Consider the following 20006-nt stretch of genomic DNA (forward strand, 5'->3'; position numbering starts at 1 on the left):
CATACATAAATAGTTCCATGCAATGTAGTAGATAATATGAACATGAAAGCAATATTTTAGCTATTGCATAAAATAAAAAAGATTTTGATGGGGTTTAATAGAGAAAAAGGATTGTATGAAACTGTGATTCCACATCATCCTTATCCTTTTCCAATAGGAGAAAGACAAATAAGATTTTTTTCCTCCTGATTTTTAACATTTTTAGTTGAATTTGAATTTTTTCAGGAGGAAAAAACTGAAAAATCAAGTGGAAAAATCTGATTTGTCGTTTTCCTATTGGAAATAGATAAAGATAACATGGAATCACAGTTTCATATAATCCCTTCTCGTTTAATAGATATTATCACTGTTGTGATGTCATAATCAAAATGCTAATCCATAATACATTGTCCTTTATTAATCTATTTTCTCTGCATCTTCATAAAATTCGTTTCTCTTGGCTGATGTCTTTTTTTTTTCCCCTAAAAATAGGTTGAAGTTTAATGCTTTAATAATATCAAACACGCAATTAGTAAAGTTTTTCAAGTTCAATGTCTTCATACTAAAAATGGAAACAAAGTGGAATTTCTACGACAAAAATGCCTTTGATTTAAAATTAAGCTTGGTTAAGAAACTTGTATATATATACATATATTTTTAAATTTTATAAACATGGCCAAAGCTTCTTTTGGGGTCAAAATTAATTTGTAATTTTTATTATAGTAAAAATGTAATTTTAAAAGGATTAAATCAAAATTGTATCATTTTTAGGGGGTCAAAGTGCAATTTAACCTTTACAAATTTTAAGGAGCTAAAATGGAAATTTTCAATTTTAGGGGGGCCGGGGCCCCTATCAGCCCCCCTAAATTTGCCCATATTTACAAATGAGTTAAAAATTTATCTCATGGCCAATTGAGTTTTAGCTCGATTGACATGAGCATTGTTGCCAATACTAGAGGACATGGATTCGAGTGCGCTGAAATGCATTATCCTCCTATTTATGGGTTGAAGAGGGGCTGTGGGCGGTTCTAGACATTATGTCAAAAAAAAACAGATATGATCAATACCTATAATTATTACTTGGAAAGTACAAAAATATGAATTTGTCAAAATTGAATATAGTTATGAAATTTCATGGATTTGAAAAATAATTACAAAGACTACATTTCTAAATATTTTATTATTCAATCTTACACTAGATTTGAAATCCAAATCTAAATCTAGATTCTAAAATTCAATCAATAACATTTTAAAATTTACTAACAATGTATTATATAAATTTTGAATATAAAATTTTAGGTCAAAATTAATTTATGTATTATGCGTAAGTTATGGATTTAGTCGTTGTAATATAATTTCGTCATATTTAGTAATTGTATTTTTCAAAATTTAAAATTATGGTCTTATTCAAACGATAACCATTAAATTCGTTAAGTTAAATTCTATTATTTCCAAAATCTTATGCAACAAATATGCTATAATATGTGTAATGACATATTAGCTTGTTATTTTATATAATATGAAAAAGGCCACATTGCTTTGAGTTAGTGGATTTAACGACTATTATTCGAGTCGGGGCTAAATTTAGAAATTCAAAATTATATGGACTAAAAATAATTAAACTAGAAAATAGGATTAAATCCACAACTTATTAAACTAATAGCATAATTCGACCTAACAAATTTAATTGCTACAGTTTCAGTTAGGATAAAAATAAAAAAATGCAAAAACTAAAATTTACCAAATTAGATTATAAAACTATATCTAGACTTTATATATAGTGCATCCACTAATAACATAATCTAACCATAAATTAGTGAAGGGATTAAATTTGAAATTCTTTGAGAATTATTCAATATGTTATTTAAGCACATATATTTATATTTTATGTGTTATTTTCCAAAAGAAAAAAAAGGTTTAAATAGATCAAGTACATTATTATTATTATTTCTTAGAAATCATCTCAAAGGAGATGGGTACAAATACAATTAAGTAAAATCCATCCGTAGCGAGATTTGAGTCGGAATAAATTTAGGCATCACTCACACATGTTTTTACATAAGGTGGGATTCAAATCCGAACTTTCAAGATCTCAAGTTTCATTATCGACAATACCAAGAACTCATTTTTTATGGTATTAAAAAAATTAAATTTAGATTATTTGATGAAAAGCTTAGGCATTCATTTTCTTTTAACAAAAGGTTTAAGCATTGAATTAAGATTTAATCTCCCTAACTTCACATGCTATTGGCTCATGTCCTCAAAAGTGATGACGTGAATTCTTTTTATATGTAAATTTGTTATCGGTTAAACACGATTAATTAAATTTCCACGTGGCTTTAACTATATGATCAAATCATAATAATAAGAAATTCACGTCATCACTTTAACGACGGTAACAATTGGTGCTATCAATTTGGACTTCTTGATAATATTATAAAGTGGAGAGGCCAAATTATACTATATTAAAGTAGAAAGGTTAAATTTTAGATTTCAAAATAGTAGAGGGATACAAATAGAATTAAACTTTTTTTAAAAGAAGAAAGGTGTTGGATTACAACAAAATTTGAGATTAACATCAATTTAGTTTCTAATAACCTAAAAATAAATACATAAAAAAGTAAAAAAAAGCAAAAAATAGAAAAAATAAATAAAAAAGAAGAAAGGTTTAAAATTAGTCCATCATTTTCTCACTTGGAGAAATATAAACCATGAAGCTCTCTCGTAACCGGTAGGTTCGGAGTCAGGTTTGGTGTATAGTTTTTCTCTTTAATATTAGAAGAGAAACCGTGGAGAAAACAGAGAGGCAGAGACAGAGCCAGGAAACAGGGGGAAAACAAAACTGAGAGAAAGTGAGAGAAAATGAGGGAAATTTGTTTTTAAACCCTCCAAATTTTCTCTCCTTGTATTATCTGTATACAATTATCAACACTTATTCTTTAAAAATCATAGAAAAAAAAGAAAAGAAACACAACAAATTTATGAGTTCTCTGTTTTTAACCTCTTCCTTTGACAAAGCTTTTTCATTATAAGAGAAGGAAAAAATCATTCTGAATATAAAATATTTTTATGATTTGGGTTTTGAAAATTAATTTAAATGAATTGAAATTCTGAATTGAGTTTGAAAAAGAAATTGTGATATATTTTGTAATTTTTGAGTAAAAAAGAATGGGATTGGAATTGATTTCACAAGTTTCCGTAATATCAGTTTTGGAAGAAGTTATTCAACAGCATGGAAATCGAATTGAAGATGTTGCTAATTTGGTTTCGAGAAATACCGACGAAGCTTGTAATGATTTATTTATTTTTTTATTCTGCCCTGTTATTATTATTATTTTTTGTTCTGCCCTGTTTTTAATTTGTTTTATGATTTTAGTGAACGATCATTTTTTTCATATTTCTTTATATTGATCAATCTTAAGATTTTCTGCAATATAATCTTGGGTTTTAATCATATTTAGTCTTTGTGCCAGATTATTATCATGCTAAGAGCTTGAAATTGATCTATTTATTACCAGTTTTCATGATTTTATGACAATGCTGAACGTTTGTGGTGCTATTTTTGCAGAAATTTTACTTCTTCAAGATTATAAATAGTCTCCAAACAAATTGGAAATGCAATAGATTTCCATGATTATCTGAGCTTTCTTTTTGCAAGAAAGAATGAAAAAAAAGCTTTAATCTCATCACATTTTATATTTTTGTAGCTTTGCAAAGAAATGATGCTGCTGGGTGGCTGAGAAAAACAGTTGGTGTTGTACTTGGTAAAGATTTGCCAGCTGAGCCTTCTGAAGAAGAATTCAGGCTTGGGTTGCGAAGTGGAAAGATCCTTTGCACTGTTCTAAATAAGATTAAACCTGGATCTGTACCAAAAGTAAGTATGATGATTTCACCAAACTTTTTTCTGATAGTATTCCATTTGTTTGATTAAATGTTTGATTAAGGTCTTTTTTTTTTTTTTAATGTCAATTCTAGGTGTTGGAAGGGCCTAGTGATTCAATTATTATTCCTGATGGGGCTCCTTTATCACCATACCAATTAGAGAATCTGAGGAACTTCATTGCAGCTATTGAAGAAATGGGAATTCCAACTTTTGAAACCTCAGATTTGGAACAGGTTAGCATTGAAGTTTTAGATTTTGTAAGAATGAAACCATTTAAACAATAATGTTTCTTGATTTTCATTTTTCTTTTTGCAGGGTGGGAACTCTTCAAGGATTGTGCAGTCTGTTCTAGCATTGAAGTCTTACAGTGAATGGAAAAGAAGTGGTGGAATTGGTACATGGAAATATTTAGAAAATTCCAAACCACCATGTTTCCCGAAACCGAAACCATTCACGCGAAGAAACAGCGAACCATTCATGCATACCTTTTCAAGGACAATGTCATTGGGTGACAAATCAGCAGATAGCTTCAACAGTGAGCAGTCGGAAATCAGCTACGCAGTTAGTGACCTTTTTCTTGCTGTTTTCTTTTTTCATGTTCATACTCTTAGGATTCAAATGACAAACACCAAAGCACATTTCAGGGTTCCATTCCTTCTTTGCACCTGCTAGTTCGTGCAGCTCTTTTAAATAAGAAGCAAGACGAGATTCCAATGGTAAGGTCCTTACTCCTCCTCCTCTAGAAAAATATCTCGGTTAATTACTTTAGTTAAGATGGAATATGAGGTTCCGAGAAGTACTGAGTCTTTGGAGAAATTATTTGGTGTTAAATATGCTAATCGTCTTCCTATATAGTATTAGAATGGGATAGTAGTGAATCTAGAAAATGTCAATCTTTTAAGGGAAGATGTGTTGCAGTAACCTTTTACTTTCCAAGTTAAGTTGCTTCAATCTATCAGTTCAATAGTTTAATGAGGGAAAACTTTAAAAACAACTCTTTTGGTTCTTCCACAGATCGTGGAATCTATGATAAAGAAAGTATCGGAGGAGTACGAGCGTCGCTTGGCAAGCCATACTGAACTGGTGAGCAGCTTTAATTTTTCACAACTGTCAGATTCTTTATACTTAGAATTTTTTTCTCTTTTGTAAGTATAGTTAGTGCTAAGGGCTGTGTGCAACATGCTTTATGGTGTAATCTGTCTTACAATCTCAGCAAATGTTCATATACTTGGGTCCTTAATTCTCTTAGTAGCTTTCTGCTTTAAAAGAAAAGGTAAGCTTAGTTTGGGTTATCTGACAGATTAAAAGTAGTCCAAAGGATACGGAAGAATCGGTCCCTGGTAATTCTCTTTCTCGAACTGCTTCATGTGATGACAAGGTAGGTCAAATATTTCCAAGTAGCTTTCAGCTTTCTGCTTTAAAAGAAAAGGTAAACTTAGTTTGGGTTATCTGACAGATTAAAAGTAGTCCAAAGGATACGGAAGAATCGGTCCCTGATAATTCTCTTTCTCGAACTGCTTCATGTGATGACAAGGTAGGTCAAATATTTCCAAGTAGCTTTCAGCTTTCTGCTTTAAAAGAAAAGGTAAACTTAGTTTAGGTTATCTGACAGATTAAAAGTAGTCCAAAGGATACGGAAGAATCGGTCCCTGATAATTCTCTTTCTCGAACTGCTTCATGTGGTAACGTAGGTCAAATATTTCCAAGTAGTTTTCAGTTATTGCTTCATGTAATTATCTATTAAATACTTTCAAATCCTCTAAATAATAAAACGATGAAGGTTGAGGTAGACGTAGAAGTAGAGGCACCAGCGGAGGAAACAATTGATGATGAATCATCAATCGAGTCAGAGAAAAAGGAACTTCCGAATGAGGAGTGCAATACTGATGAGGAAGCAACAAGACATCTTTTGAAACAGAAGACATTGGTTGAACAACAACGACAACATCTTCTGGTAATTTGCAGCTATCACTGGTTCTAGTTATAAATTTCGTATTAACTACCATAGGGATGTAGATAAGAAGTAGTGCATGTCTTTGTGCCTGTAGGAATTGAAGCATAGTCTTCATGCGACAAAAGTAGGTATGGAACTTTTGCAGGTGACTTACCGCGAAGAGTTTAACAATCTAGGTACAAACTTGAATAAATCCATGATTCCTTTTATTTTGTTCTTAAATTGAAGATGCAGTATTTCTCATCGTAGCTTCTCTTAATAGGTAAACACTTGCACAGTATAGCTTATGCGGCTATGGGATATCAAAGAGTTCTTGAAGAAAACCGCAAGTTATACAATCAAGTGCAGGACCTGAAAGGTAGTAGTCTTAACAGCTCAAAAGTTTGGCTTAGTGAATATATCATGTATCACATTCAAATCAAAATCTCAATTGTGTTCGTTGATAACTATGTTTTAGGGTCTATAAGAGTATACTGCCGAGTAAGGCCATCTTTGAGTGGGCAATCGAACAATTTGAGTTGTGTAGAGCACATAGATGACACAACTATCACAGTTCTCACCCCTACAAAAACCGGCAAAGAGGGACGAAAATCATTTACTTTTAACAAGATATTCAGTCCTTCTGTAACCCAAGGTTAGCAATTCTGAAAGAAAACTTGTTCCATCTATGTTTCTATACATGTTATTTTCTTTTTAGTTTGTCAGTCTTTCCTGAGCATGAATTCTCATTCCGTGCAGCGGAGGTTTTCTCTGATACCCAACCTTTGATTCGATCTGTTCTAGATGGTTATAATGTTTGTATATTTGCTTATGGTCAAACGGGATCAGGGAAAACTTATACTATGGTAAGAAATGCTGCATTTTGTCACTGCAGTGATATTTGCTAATAAGTTGATTAACAAAAGCTTGTTCTTCACTAATGCACTGTAGTCAGTCAAATAAGTAACTCTAATTCATCTCATTTGTGAATCCAGTCTGGGCCTACAGAGCTCACAGAGGAAGGCTTAGGTGTAAACTACAGGGCATTGGGTGATCTATTTGAACTCTCAAACCAGAGGAAAGAAACTATTTCCTACGAAATTTCGGTGCAAATGCTTGAAATTTACAATGAGCAAGTTAGGGATCTCCTCGCATCTGATGGTCTAAATAAAAGATATCCTTTATATCAGCCATATGTTTATCTAGAATGTAATATCTTGTTTATTCTGCCTCACACACCCTTTAGTGTTCTTTAACTCCTACATACACTAGAAATCCGTAACAGCTCTCAAAATGGGATTAATGTACCTGAAGCTCACCTTGTGCGTGTATCATCAACATCTGATGTCATAAACTTGATGAACCTTGGGCAAAAAAATCGTACAGTTTTCTCTACAGCCATGAATGACAGGAGTAGTCGATCTCACAGGTCCATTTAAATGTGCTGGTTTTAGTTTCACCAGACTGAAATCATTTCTAGTTTTGTTCTAGAACATGCTAAGTTTATAATGTGGTGTCCTTCAATGCAGCTGCTTGACAGTTCACGTTCAAGGAAAAGACCTCACATCAGGAAACATTATTCATGGCTGTATGCATCTGGTTGACCTGGCAGGAAGTGAAAGGGTGGATAAATCTGAGGTGATGGGAGATCGGTTAAAAGAGGCACAGTACATCAACAAATCCCTTTCTGCTTTAGGTGATGTGATTGCGGCTCTTGCTTCAAAAGGTTCACATGTTCCCTATAGAAACAGTAAACTCACTCAGTTGCTCCAAGATTCACTTGGTAAGATTATGGTGAACTCCTACATAAGTACTGTTTCTTTTCGTTATCCAATGCAGTATTCTTTGCTGATCATGTTATTGCCCAATCTGTCAGGAGGACAAGCCAAAACACTTATGTTTGTTCACATTGCTCCCGAGTACGAAGCTTCTGGAGAAACAATTAGCACGCTTAAATTTGCAGAAAGGGTAGCCACAGTTGAGCTCGGTGCTGCTAAAGTAAACAAAGATAGTGGAGAAGTGAAAGAGCTTAAAGGACAGGTTTTTTTTTTTTTTCTTTCATTTGAGCCTACATTTTTAACTTGAAACTGTTGGGGCTGCCTGCTGTTGTCAAACCTGTGTTCATAGTTACTCATTTGTTTTGCATAACCATAGTTTTCCTTATTTTTCTCTTTTCAACTGTTTGCAGATATCTAGTCTAAAAGCTGCCTTAACCACAGCGAAAAAGGAAGGAGAGCCTGAGCAACTGCAACGTAGCCAAACCATATCCATATCCAGTAGCCCAGAAATAATCATACCAAGTCTTGGAACATCCCCTTCTCTTCCAAAATCGCAAAGTTCCAGTGACCACTCTAGCAGTGTCACTAATGCAGAGGTATGCTTTAACTGCCAAAGTTCGTAGGAAATGATCACCTACCTCAACTGTGAAGAACTTAAAACTGATTTTATTGATTAATATATGTATACACCAATGAAAAGATTTGCCTAACTTGGATCTACTTCGCCTGATGATTCAGAATGAGTCTTCAACCACATCTAGGAGAGATAGTTTGGAAATCCAAGAGATGTTGGCAAATCCATCACTTTGGCCACCTCTTGGAAAGCCAGCTTCAAGTGCTAAGGAGGATAATAAAGATTCAGCTTCTGGCAGGTGGAATGAAACACTCATGGTGAACAAGAATGACAAGAAGGATCCAATTCCAGCGGCAGGCAATGCTCGATGGAATCCAACCAAGGTATACCCGGAACAAAACTTGAATAAACTCACCGCAAACAAAAACACTAAGGGCAACCAAGACCATGATCAGCAACGAATTCGGCTCGAAATTGGCTCTACCGATGATTCTTCTGATCTTGATGAGTGTTCGGAGATCGACTCAGTTTGGCAATCCAGCATTCCGAAAGTCACCAACAATAATAGTCCAAATGGGTTGGCATCTAAACCAAAGAAACAGCAATACAATCATGTAGCAAAGCCTAAGAGCACAGATTTCAAGTAAGCTGCCTTTACCACTCATCAATGTTCACATATACACATTCATTTTTCATTCTTTACTACCTGAGTCCTTCACTTTTTTCATTTTTTCTTTGTATGCAACCAGGAGTGCAATTCCATCACTAATTCCTTCACCATCAACCCGGAAACCGTCTAATGGAGCCAATCCAAATACGAACAAGCCAAAGCGGAAAACTGGATATTCAAAGTGATTAAACTACAATGTTAAGAGAACTGGCTTCCTCATTTCATTTCTTTTTCTTTCTTTGTGAAATTTGTATCCCTTTTCTTGCCCTTCTTACTTGTACTATCACTTAGTTGCACTGAAAAGGAGATACCGACATATATAAAAAGTGGCAACAATTTTGGGTTGCCTTGTGTTTAGTGCAGGTAATCATAATCCCTATGATGATCATCTACCTTCTTGATGTGATTCGGAAATTCTTTTGTTTTTTTTTTTCTTTTATTTTTCTCCCTTTCTCCCTCTATTGTTCTTCTTGTAGCATTAAGGACTTGAAGGAGGAAATTGTATTATATGGAGTACTTTGGCATCTTTGGTTTACTTTTTGCCATATGAAGATTTTTAAGTATTAATGTTTCTACTTCTTTTATGAATACATTAACATTCATATTTTCATCTCTCGAAATCTATTATTCAAAAAATAACTATTTAAAATGGTGTATAGAACTTTTGTCAGATACCCTATTTAACTCGTTAGATAAAGATTCAAACTTTATTATCTTTCAAAAATCGTATAAAACTCTTATCATTTAATTGATGAACATAGGGGAGTGATTTTAGCCACAATTGAAGCACAATAATCATCCATGCATGTCAACATTACCTTTCAAATGAGTGGCTAAACCTAAGTAGGTCCCATAAACACATGGCCACACCAGCAAACTCCTTGATATTCTTTTTCCTATGACCTGAAAATTTACCCCCACCATTGTTTCTGCCAGCCAAAAAACAGCAAATTTCTATTGATTTTCTTTTTCAATTTTCCTTCTACGAAAAACAATTTCTTTTGTGGATGAATGAGCACATAAGTCAAACCTAAAATTCCTTTTAGACCCTGAAATTTTGACAGGTAATTTTCTTTCATCATATAGCCAGATAGATTATTCCTTGTAAGAAGATATGAAAAATAAAATAAAATCAAAAGTCAAATACCACTTTCTCCTTTTATTATACCTACTATCTTACCTTTTTTACATTATAATTATTAGTTGTAAAAAAAAGGGTAAGATGAATCGGTAGTTATCATAAATAGTTAAATATATCATAATCACGTCGATTAAGTCTTAGGGTTAGTTTTTCATTGCTTAAAAAAAATACTTTTGACTCCAAAAGCACTTTTGAAAAAAAAGCTGTGAAGAACAAGCTACTTTTGGCTAAAATTTTTAACTTTTCAGAAATGCTTTTGAAAAGCACCTCTGAAAATGAATTGAAAAGGAGAAGTTAAAAAGCATTTTTGGTGCTTAATTACTTTTTTAACCCTCCAATAACATAGTATTTTTCTTTTTTTCTTGGTGCTTAATTACAATTGTGTTAAAATCATTAATTAAAATAAAAATATTTTTAAAATACTAATTACAAATATTTAATGGTTATATTTAAATATTTAAAATATAGTTTATATATTCTAATTAAATTTTATAAATAATTAATATTTATTGCTTAAAAATATTTAAAATTTATATTTCATATATTAAAATATTAACAACAAGTTATAATAATTTTTTATATTATTACTAAAATATAATAATATTAACTAATTTAAATATTATTTAAATGCATATTTATTACTTGATAATAACATGTCTAAAATGGACATTTTATTTCTCAAAAGCACTTTTTGACAGCAATGCTAAACACTCAAATTTTAAACCAAACTTTTCAAAAGCACTTCTTAAAAACACTTTTTCACGGCACTTTTCAAAAACAATGAAGAACTGGCCCTTAATTTGATTGACATGAATATTATTGTCAGTATAGAAAGATGTGAGTTTGAATGCGCTGAAACGCATAATCAATTTTTTTTATTTGGTATTAGAAAAAAAAGTATTTATGGTATCACACTAAACAATTCTTACTAATTAAGAAAAAAAGGGGGGCAATGTTTAAATTTTATTTTCTTAAAAAGCATTTTAAATATTCTATTACCAATGGCTGTTTTGTCATTTCATAGGTATTCCTATTTAAATAACAATCAAAAAAATATTAAGTAAGGTTTAGGACATAAGTGTCATTAAAAGATTTTTTGGTCCAAAATTGAGCACCTGAATTGAAACCCGCGTTTCTCTTGCTCTAGATTTCTCTTCCAATCAAATCACTGTTTTAGGGCTTTGATTTTCGGAACCGAGAAAAGCACTGGAAGGACAATGTTCTTTTGTACATGCACAGAAATGAAGAAATACCCAATGTATAGTTATATCTGCTCGATCTGAGGTTTTCTCCCTCTTCGTCTTCAATTGTGAGTTCCCCCCCCTTCAATTTTCACTTTCTTGGAGTTTCGAGTGTTCAATTTTCAGCTTAATTTCTTCCTTTGTGGATCTTGAACTGAACTTTGTGTTTGTAAGCCAACGGTTGAAAATGGGTTGTTTCTTTTCTGATGAAATGATGGGTTAAAAATGACAGTTTTTGGGGTTAACTTTTTAATGGATAAATAATTTAGCTTTGAATATTAAATTTGTACATTGTCTTTGTTTGATTCATTATTTCTTGATCAGCTTCATTGCTTGTGGGTATTGATGTAAATTTAACTAAATTAAGGTTATATGTGGAAAATTTTCAGATCAGTTTCTGGGATTCTTTTTTCTCTTTTCCATGTTATGAATTGAAGTGGTGAAATGTATAAGGGGATTTTTGTTAATTGGTCTTGTTAGACTGTGGTTTTTGCATGGAAGCTTTAATTTTTGTTAAAGCTTGAGATTATTTTGTGTATATATGTATTTATGTTTGATCCCTTTGGCTTTGTTGTGTCATCTCTATAATGTTGAAATAGTTTGGGAAGCTCTAGAATTGTTTGATTCATATTTAGTTTCTTTTAGCTGATTGTGTGGTAAAAATGTGATCTAAAGGTTAAGGATTTGGAATATACCATGTCAAACTAAACTGTTATTTTAAGAATTTATGTATCTGCCTTGCAGGTTTTTGTGACCTTTGAATGTGGTAATGCTAAATTGTTTCATTTGGATTGCTGAGGCTGCAGCAGTGGAGTTTGGGGAATGTTGATACCTTAACCAATTTGAGCCAGGCTGAAGTATAAAGGATGAAACCACCTCTTGTTCCACTTGCGACCTTACTTGGTCGTGAATTGAGGAATGTAAAAGTTGAGAAGCCTTTTGTGAAGTTTGGACAGGCTGCTTTGGCCAAAAAAGGAGAAGATTATTTTCTGATTAAACCTGATTGTGAGAGGGTTCCTGGGAATCCGGAAACATCTTTTTCGGTATTTGCGGTAATTTCTTCCTCCTGCGAACCCCTTTCCTTCTCTCTCTCACACATGATGGATTCCTCTTGTTTGGTTATGAAGTGACAAATAAAAAAAAGGGCTAAATTGAGTTGGAACGGAGCTTAGTACGGCAATTTATGTTGTTTAATTTGTATGGATAGAGATTAGTACTGAAGTCTTATGGTTTGTCTTCAAGTTGAGCATGTAAAAATGTGACGTTACTTTTGGTGCTTGTTGAGATTCCTAATATTGGTTTTATTCACAGATTTTTGATGGGCATAATGGTATATCAGCTGCCATTTTTGCAAAGGAGAACTTATTGGGCAATGTCTTGAGTGCAATTCCACAGGGCATCAATAGGGAGGAGTGGCTTCAAGCCCTTCCTCGGGCTCTGGTTGCAGGTTTTGTGAAAACAGACATTGAGTTTCAGCAGAAAGGCATGTATTCATTTCTATTTCATCACACTTGTTTTCTCTCAGTCAAATTCTGTTGCATGCTTATCTTTGTAGTCATTTGTATTGATGACAGGGGAAACTTCTGGGACAACTGTTACGTTTGTTGTGATTGATGGATGGACTGTCACTGTTGCTTCCGTTGGTGATTCTCGATGTATATTGGACACCCAAGGGGGTGTAGTTTCTCTCCTGACTGTAGATCACAGGCTAGAAGAGAATGCAGAAGAAAGGGAGCGTGTCACTGCTAGTGGTGGTGAAGTTGGAAGACTTAATGTTTTTGGGGGCAATGAGGTATTTTTACTCTTACAACAAAAGGAGTTTTCATCCTTTTTTGGGTGGGAGGATGGATTGGTTGTGAAAGTTATGGATGTTTATAACTCCTTATCTTTATGGATTGAATATCTGTAGGTTGGTCCCCTCCGTTGCTGGCCTGGTGGATTATGCCTCTCTAGGTCAATTGGTGACACAGATGTTGGAGAGTTTATTGTCCCCATACCGCACGTTAAGCAAGTGAAGGTTACATCTTTGTGTCTTATAGCAGATGATTTATTAATTTTCTTCTGACCATTGAAATCCTAAAACTTCTTTTCTATTTTGTCTTAGTTGTCAAATTCTGGAGGGCGACTTATTATTGCTTCAGATGGTATTTGGGATGCTTTGTCTTCAGACATGGCTGCTAATTCTTGTCGGGGGTTACCAGCAGAGCTTGCAGCAAAGCTGGTTGTTAAGGTGATATCCGGATTGGTGCCTTCTCATTATAGTATCCACTCAATTTACCTTGATATTAATTCCTGTTTTTTACACTCTTTTAGGAAGCTTTGAGGTCAAGGGGCCTGAAGGATGATACAACGTGCCTGGTTGTTGATATTATTCCTTCTGACCAGCCTGTCCTACCTTCAACACCTATGAAGAAGCAGAATGCGCTTAGTTCTTTTCTTTTTGGGAAGCGATCTCAAACTTCTACAAATAAAACTACGAATAAACTCTCTGCTGTTGGAGTTGTTGAAGAGCTATTTGAGGAGGGTTCTGCCATGCTCGCTGAAAGGTTCATTCATCGGAACTTTTCCTTCTAATTTATTTATTTTTATTGTCTTTTGCTTTATAACATGCATGTAGGGAAAGAATATGGGTTGTCTTCGAATAAACTGGCTGAAGTTACTAATCAATTTCCCCAATATTTTTTTATAAATGTGCTAGTAGCGTGTATCCATAAGTAGATTTCATGTTTGACATGTTACTCGCAACCAATTAATCTTTTCTTTCCATAATTTCATATCAAATTTGCACCTAAATGCCTGTTTATTAGGCAAAAGAAGCAGTGATTCTTTGCAAGATGGCACTTTAGTTGTTTGAATAGATTTCATATCATGTGGCAACAATTATGAGGTTGTTAGTTGACCAACAAAATGAAATATATGAGTCTCTAGTCCCACTGATTTTTGTAATAAAACTTTGCAGGTTGGGTAAGGATTTTCCCATGAATAAAAACTCAGGACTCTTCAAATGCGCGGTCTGTCAAGTCGATCAACCTCCAGCTGAGGGTTTAACAGTGAACTCCGGGCCATTTTTCTCACCTGCTTCAAAGCCATGGGAAGGACCTTTCCTCTGCACCAACTGTCGGAAAAAGAAAGACGCCATGGAAGGAAAAAGGTCAAGCAGACCCACAGTGCTCGCATAATATCATTTTATGTAACAAAGTAAATATGCAATTGTTTTTTTCCGTGGCAGTGCGAATATGCTTTGTTTCCCATTACCTGATGAGTGCCATAGATGCGTGTAAGAATCAAGGTAGAGATAACGAGTTAGGTGTTTTTGCGGTTATTGTTTTCGAGTTTATGTTTGTGCTCGGCTGTTTTACTGACCAACTTGGAACAAAGAATGGTATGTGATAGATATTTGGTATCATAGTTTGATTGCTAACAGCTTGAATTTGTAATTAGAAGTGAAGATTGCAAGTAATATATGCATTTCAGCTTTCCTTTCTGCATCAGTAAGGACATCAGCATCTTCTCAATTTCCTAACGTTATTGTGATTCAGCCAATCATTAAACTTGATTGATGCTTGTGAACTGCACTCTCTGCTGTTACATATTACCACATTGCACTGCAATTTTTTGCCTTCTCCTGCTCAGACTCAGACTTGATTTTTACTTGTATAGAATTTGTCTGCCTTGAACTTTATTTAATACTTTATCACTCAACTTTGACATCTTCCTTCGGCTCATCCAAAATTTTATAAAAATGTTTATTTATTTTTTAAAAATAAATTAAATATGTTATAAAATCTTATAAATTTAAGAATTTGACATCAAAATATATTTTAAAAAAATTAAAGTAGTTACAAGTTATTGGTTTTTAAAAGTAAAAAATAGTTGTAGATTATTATAAAATTAATAGAGCGTTAAAGGCGGGTGAATTTTACCTAAACTTGAATTATGATGAAAATTTCAAGGGAATCATCTCACTCCATCCCCAAATTGAAATTCAACTAATTAGAGATTTTTTTAGTAAATATATTAGCACTCATGGTGTGATTTTCCTTTGTTGATCGCTTGAGGAACTTTTAACCCAAAAATTGACAAGGTTTAAGTGCCATGTAACTAGGGGATATTATAAAGAAAGGCTAATCACAGTTTTAATAGCCCTTACCATAAAAGCTAAAAAGGTGAGTCAAAAAGAAAGTATAAAGCAAGGGAAAATCATCTCAAATGATCTCATTGGGTCACAAAGAACAGGCAACTTCAGCTAAATTGTTTTCACTGAACAATGGAAAGTAATCTAACATGAAACTTTATTAATTGACATGACAATGAAACTAAGCAACCAAAGCCACAACATAACCATCATACTCCAACAGATACACAAGACATAAAAACCAAAGATCACTCTATTCCAAGAACCAGGAATAGTATAGCTTTGTCAAAGAAGCTAATCAGAAAGGAGGCAACCATTGCAGCTCAATGCCAAAGTTCCAAGATTCAAGGGGTTCACCAGGCTGTTTATCAACCACACAAGTATAAGCAGTGCAGCCTCCCAGCCTGGTCCTGATCCTATGCGATGTCATCGATGAATCTTTCAAGAAATGGCAGCAAAGTGTTCCTTTGCACCCACACCCTTCCCCCACTTCCTCAAACTCCCTACAGAAACTGCTGGAAGAACAATTCAATGGGGATAATAGAATGTTATCGGAGCAGTTGAATAACATGACAGTGTTACGAGTGGATATGTTGAAAGGCAAGTTCTCATCCAGCATCAACCCTCCTTGATCGAGATCAGATGAGTAACAAGTGTTTTCCTGGATCAAAGGTGGCTTTATAATAAGCTTATTAGCCTTAGGGCTAATGCTGAGAATCTTATAGTAAAACCCTGGAGCTGACATGAACTCCAAGGCACCATTGTTGCAGTAGATTCTATACCTGGGATCTCCACAGTTTTCATCAGTGCTAAGTGGATATGGAACTTTTATCTTCCCACATTTGGGACAAGGACGGTGAGCTGACACTTGGGTTACTAAAATAAACAAAACAACTATGACATGCACCATTGTTATCAGTTCAGGGTTTGACAAACTTAGAAACAAGGAATATAATTGAGCAATGAAAAGCCTGAGAACTGGATGCTTATTTATATACAAAAAGTGGCACCCAAAGCTGAACTTAAAAATAAATAAATAAAAAGTGCATCCATTTTTGAGTGCATTATGATCCAACATGAGCTCGAAACGTGTACATGTATCTGCTGTATTTAGAAGAGTATTATAGAGGGATTGAATATATAAAATATATAAAGCTAAGTGTGACCTGCATGAACTTTGAAGATGATTTGCTAAATATGTGCTAAAGGTCGAATAACATGAATGGATTTTAATGTACATTTGAAGATTGGTGTCTCTGCAACCAATCCATGATTAGCATTTATAAGAATATAATAAGCTTCTAGTTCTAACTTCTAATTCCATATACCGAAAGGGAAACCAGAATATTAATGTGCCGAGACAAGGATTACTGTTAAGTGCCGCCAAGGATATTTTATTGTTATGACTACTAATAATTACATAAGCATTAAAAAAACATTTACATTTCATGCACTGATAATATATTATATGCAATATATGGTGACCGTGAAATACATTAAAAATTTTAAATATTGTCATATCCTCGTGTACATCTTGTTGAAGTAATAAATCTTGTAGATAAAAAAAAAATTCAATAAGCCACCTTGCAGACTCGTGAGGTAGAAAGTAGTCTCGTCAAAAGACCGTATCATGTAAATGTTAGCTTAGATGATCCTTAGAAGATATATGTAGGGAAGAGCTTTTGATAGCACCCATCAATTCATCACCTCCATGATCTGATGAATGTTTCGTCCAATCCCTTCAAGTCAACTACTATAATGTCTTTAAGCTAACATTCGCCACTTTACATTCTACATTTCTGAGGTAAAGTGTGCAATGGTTGAGACCCACGACAAGTTGACCTTCCTCTAAAAATACCCTCTTAGCACCAGGATGAGAATGAGACATGAGAAGATAGATGTGTTAGAAAATATGGGCATAACATATATAATAAGAATAATTACATGTTATTATTTACTAATATAAAAGGTCAGCTCAAATTAAAAGTAAGGGTATCAAATATGTGTAGATACTTTAGTAACTAATTTCTAATTAATGATGAGCTTATTAGAAATTAGGTTAATGTGCAAAAGTTATATTAGAGTTATGGTCCGCAAATTACACACATCTAACTTTTCTAATATCCTATCTTTAGAAAAGAGAGCCACATTCTTTGAATTACTTATGTGCTAATTTGGAAGATCAAAACCACAAGATCAAAGATTCTAAGAAATTAATGGATTTAGATATGCTTCCGCATTGAGTTTTGTTCCTGATAAATTGACATGATAGATCCTAGTTAATAAAGTTTTATATCCGAGCCTGGTCATGTTGAATCGTTGGGAATTGATTAAATTTCTTTCTTTTTGGAAAGTATGTGTAGGTTGGGCTTGTTATGAATTTACTTCTAATCAGTTCTCCGGTGAATAATCTTGTTTCTGTGATTAGTTTAAGTTGAAGTTGTTCCAACTTTTCCCAAGTACTGATGCAAAATTTCGTGTCTAAGTTACTAAATCATGGGTTTAAATTAGATATTTTGAGGGTTTATTATCTTTAGTCGTGTTTTGTTACAAACCATTGTCGCCTACAGAAATTTCGGGTGATCTGTAAAAAGAACAAATGCATTGGCTTTGAAGTGTTTTATTTTGGGGGTGCTTTTGTTGGATATTGCTTTGGGAAACCCCTATTGCATCTCATCACCTTTTTTACTCTTAGTTTACCATTTGTTTGATGCGTCATGCTTTTGATACTGGTCTTGCCAATATAAGCTATGAATTTATGAATCTTTTAGCATGTTGCTGCTTTAATATTTATATATTTGGTGGTTACAAAATTTTTATAAGTATAAAGGTTTTTTTACGCTAATCCTTTTAATTATAAATGCAATTTTGGAGTTATATGTTGATGCAAAGTAAGTCGATAATATTTTTATTAAGAGAATAAATTAAGTATGATTTTATTTTACATAAATTGAGATTGATTTTAACGGCACGGTTATAAACTTTGGTCGAATTGGTTTGATGAGCATTGTTTTAATGCAAATTGATGTTTATCATGATATGTGTTTAAATAATTTGATTTAAGTTTGGTTTTATGAAATTCGGTTTTAATTTTATTATAAAAATTTTGATGCATGCTTGTTTAAGATATTAAAATCAATTAAAGATTAAGGTTATTTCGAAACGATAGCGTGATTAGAAATTTCAATTTTAATGTTTGACTGTTATGAAAATTTTAAATTTGAATATTGGTATATTTATATATATATTTTAAAATAACTTAATTGAAACAATAAATTGCCAAAGTGACTTCATTGAAATGATTTTGTTTTAAAATATAAAAGGTAGTGTGCATATAACTTAAGCTACAAAAGGAAGTTAATATTTAACAAAATTACATGTGCAACTGTGGTAATAAACATGTAACGATTATTCGGTTTTACATGTGAGAAATAAATCGCCCAAAGGAAGATTTATTATTTGACATGTTTTTATTGGTAGTCTCTGATTACTACAATAATATCACTTACAATTTAATATTTTTGTCGAAAGATGAAATATTAATGGAGTGCCTAATATCTTGAGATGAGATTTACCATTATTCAAATTATTTAAACCACAAATAAATTAAGATTTTGGCTTTGGGATTTAGTTAAAGATATCTAATATTTTAAATAGATTAGTTCAAACAAAATGCCACCAAATTAAGTGACTTATTTTATGTAGATTAGTTTATTTAAAATATCAAGATGATTATATATGTTTTTGTGATTCATGCGTTTATTAATTAACTAAAGATAAGCTAATATTTGACACAATTTTAACGACACCTGTGGTGATAAATGTATGACAATTATAAAGTATTTTATGTGAGCAATAAGTTAATCCAAATATTGATTCATTGTTTAATATAATTTATTGTCAATATTTGATTGCTACAACACGAGTATCGCCTAGTGTCATGGGGCTAGACCTTTCATCTTGCAAACCGTGCGGCCTTAGGCGATCCGTTTGCTCCAAACCCGCCTAAGTCAGCCTTAACTCAAATGAGGATTCCTTAAGAACTCCTCCAAGGCACCAATTGAAGAGCGGAAGCGATTTATGCCAAAAGAAGCTAAGCCAAAGAACAACAGAAAGCCACAGAAAAGAATGCACACAAGGTGTTTGAGTAAATGCTCTCAGAACTCTATTACTCTTAAGAATTCAGAATACAAGGGAATGAGTACAAATGAGGGGGAGGCTCTCTATTTATAGTTGAGCTCCCCCAAAACCGACGGTCAAGATATATTTACATCGACGGACGAGATTAACCATATCCCTTAATTTTAGGGATTTACAAGATATGCCATATCAAATATAATCTAATCTTTACAAGATATGATTCCCTCTATCTTCTAAGATTAGTTACCATATTAGCCTGAGTTGCCATGTCTTCATCATTGGGCCAACTAGGCTTCAATCTGATAGGCTTCTCCAATATTTCTCTGAATCGGGCCAGCTCTCGTGGGCTAAATGTTCCCCATCTTATCGATAGACCTCCATGGGGCGCATCTTGTGCCATGGTCACGGGCTTTGCACTTTGGCCCGTGACATTCTCCCCCACCCATTCTCGCAACGCCCTCGTTGCGACTTCCGAATGGCACTGACTTGATTCAACTTTGAACCCTCTCGTTGCCTTGGCTTCTTCCCGACT

At 33.4% G+C, this 20006-nt stretch overlaps 3 protein-coding genes across 7 annotated transcripts; 2 read left to right on the top strand and 1 right to left on the bottom strand.

Moving 5' to 3' along the window:
* The first annotated feature begins 2783 nt into the window (after positions 1-2783).
* LOC105761089 (kinesin-like protein KIN-14F) lies at positions 2784-9384 on the top strand. 5 transcript variants are annotated; one of them, XM_012578770.2, is made up of 21 exons: positions 2784-3268; positions 3687-3853; positions 3955-4095; positions 4178-4423; positions 4507-4578; positions 4877-4945; positions 5163-5240; positions 5319-5396; positions 5475-5549; positions 5643-5816; positions 5911-5992; positions 6079-6174; positions 6274-6450; positions 6555-6661; positions 6791-6969; positions 7063-7224; positions 7325-7578; positions 7672-7835; positions 7984-8169; positions 8312-8790; positions 8897-9384. In XM_012578770.2, exons 1-21 carry the CDS (start codon positions 3148-3150, stop codon positions 9000-9002), a joined length of 3213 nt encoding a protein of 1070 aa, XP_012434224.1. In that variant the 5' UTR covers positions 2784-3147; the 3' UTR covers positions 9003-9384. The 5 variants fall into 5 exon arrangements, with proteins under 5 accessions (XP_012434224.1, XP_052479808.1, XP_052479809.1 ...); XM_052623848.1 differs by lacking the exon at positions 5475-5549; XM_052623849.1 differs by lacking the exon at positions 5319-5396.
* Positions 9385-11019: 1635 nt separating this feature from the next.
* On the top strand, positions 11020-14690 carry LOC105761090 (probable protein phosphatase 2C 5). Its single transcript, XM_052623851.1, has 8 exons — positions 11020-11267; positions 11944-12251; positions 12511-12682; positions 12774-12991; positions 13109-13216; positions 13304-13429; positions 13513-13745; positions 14159-14690. The coding sequence occupies exons 2-8, from the start codon at positions 12066-12068 to the stop codon at positions 14376-14378; spliced, it is 1263 nt and encodes a 420-aa protein (XP_052479811.1). The 5' UTR covers positions 11020-11267; positions 11944-12065; the 3' UTR covers positions 14379-14690.
* A 784-nt stretch (positions 14691-15474) lies between these two features.
* LOC105761091 (wall-associated receptor kinase-like 20) lies at positions 15475-16276 on the bottom strand. Its single transcript, XM_012578775.2, has one exon. The coding sequence runs from the start codon at positions 16242-16244 to the stop codon at positions 15633-15635; it is 612 nt and encodes a 203-aa protein (XP_012434229.1). The 5' UTR covers positions 16245-16276; the 3' UTR covers positions 15475-15632.
* Positions 16277-20006: the final 3730 nt, after the last annotated feature.

The sequence above is a fragment of the Gossypium raimondii genome, chromosome 11, assembly GCF_025698545.1.
Source record: "Gossypium raimondii isolate GPD5lz chromosome 11, ASM2569854v1, whole genome shotgun sequence".
Lineage (NCBI taxonomy): Eukaryota > Viridiplantae > Streptophyta > Magnoliopsida > Malvales > Malvaceae > Gossypium > Gossypium raimondii.

Bases quoted from the DNA above. Each gene is read 5' to 3' on its own strand.
- LOC105761089 (XM_012578770.2), top strand. From the start codon at position 3,148: ATGGGATTGGAATTGATTTCACAAGTTTCCGTAATATCAGTTTTGGAA. The intron at 6,451-6,554 runs GTTAGCAATTCT...CATTCCGTGCAG, and splicing joins CAGTCCTTCTGTAACCCAAG to CGGAGGTTTTCTCTGATACC. The intron at 7,836-7,983 runs GTTTTTTTTTTT...AACTGTTTGCAG, and splicing joins TGAAAGAGCTTAAAGGACAG to ATATCTAGTCTAAAAGCTGC.
- LOC105761090 (XM_052623851.1), top strand. From the start codon at position 12,066: ATGAAACCACCTCTTGTTCCACTTGCGACCTTACTTGGTCGTGAATTG. The intron at 12,683-12,773 runs GCATGTATTCAT...TATTGATGACAG, and splicing joins CATTGAGTTTCAGCAGAAAG to GGGAAACTTCTGGGACAACT. The intron at 13,430-13,512 runs GTGATATCCGGA...ACACTCTTTTAG, and splicing joins CAGCAAAGCTGGTTGTTAAG to GAAGCTTTGAGGTCAAGGGG.
- LOC105761091 (XM_012578775.2), bottom strand. From the start codon at position 16,244: ATGGTGCATGTCATAGTTGTTTTGTTTATTTTAGTAACCCAAGTGTCA.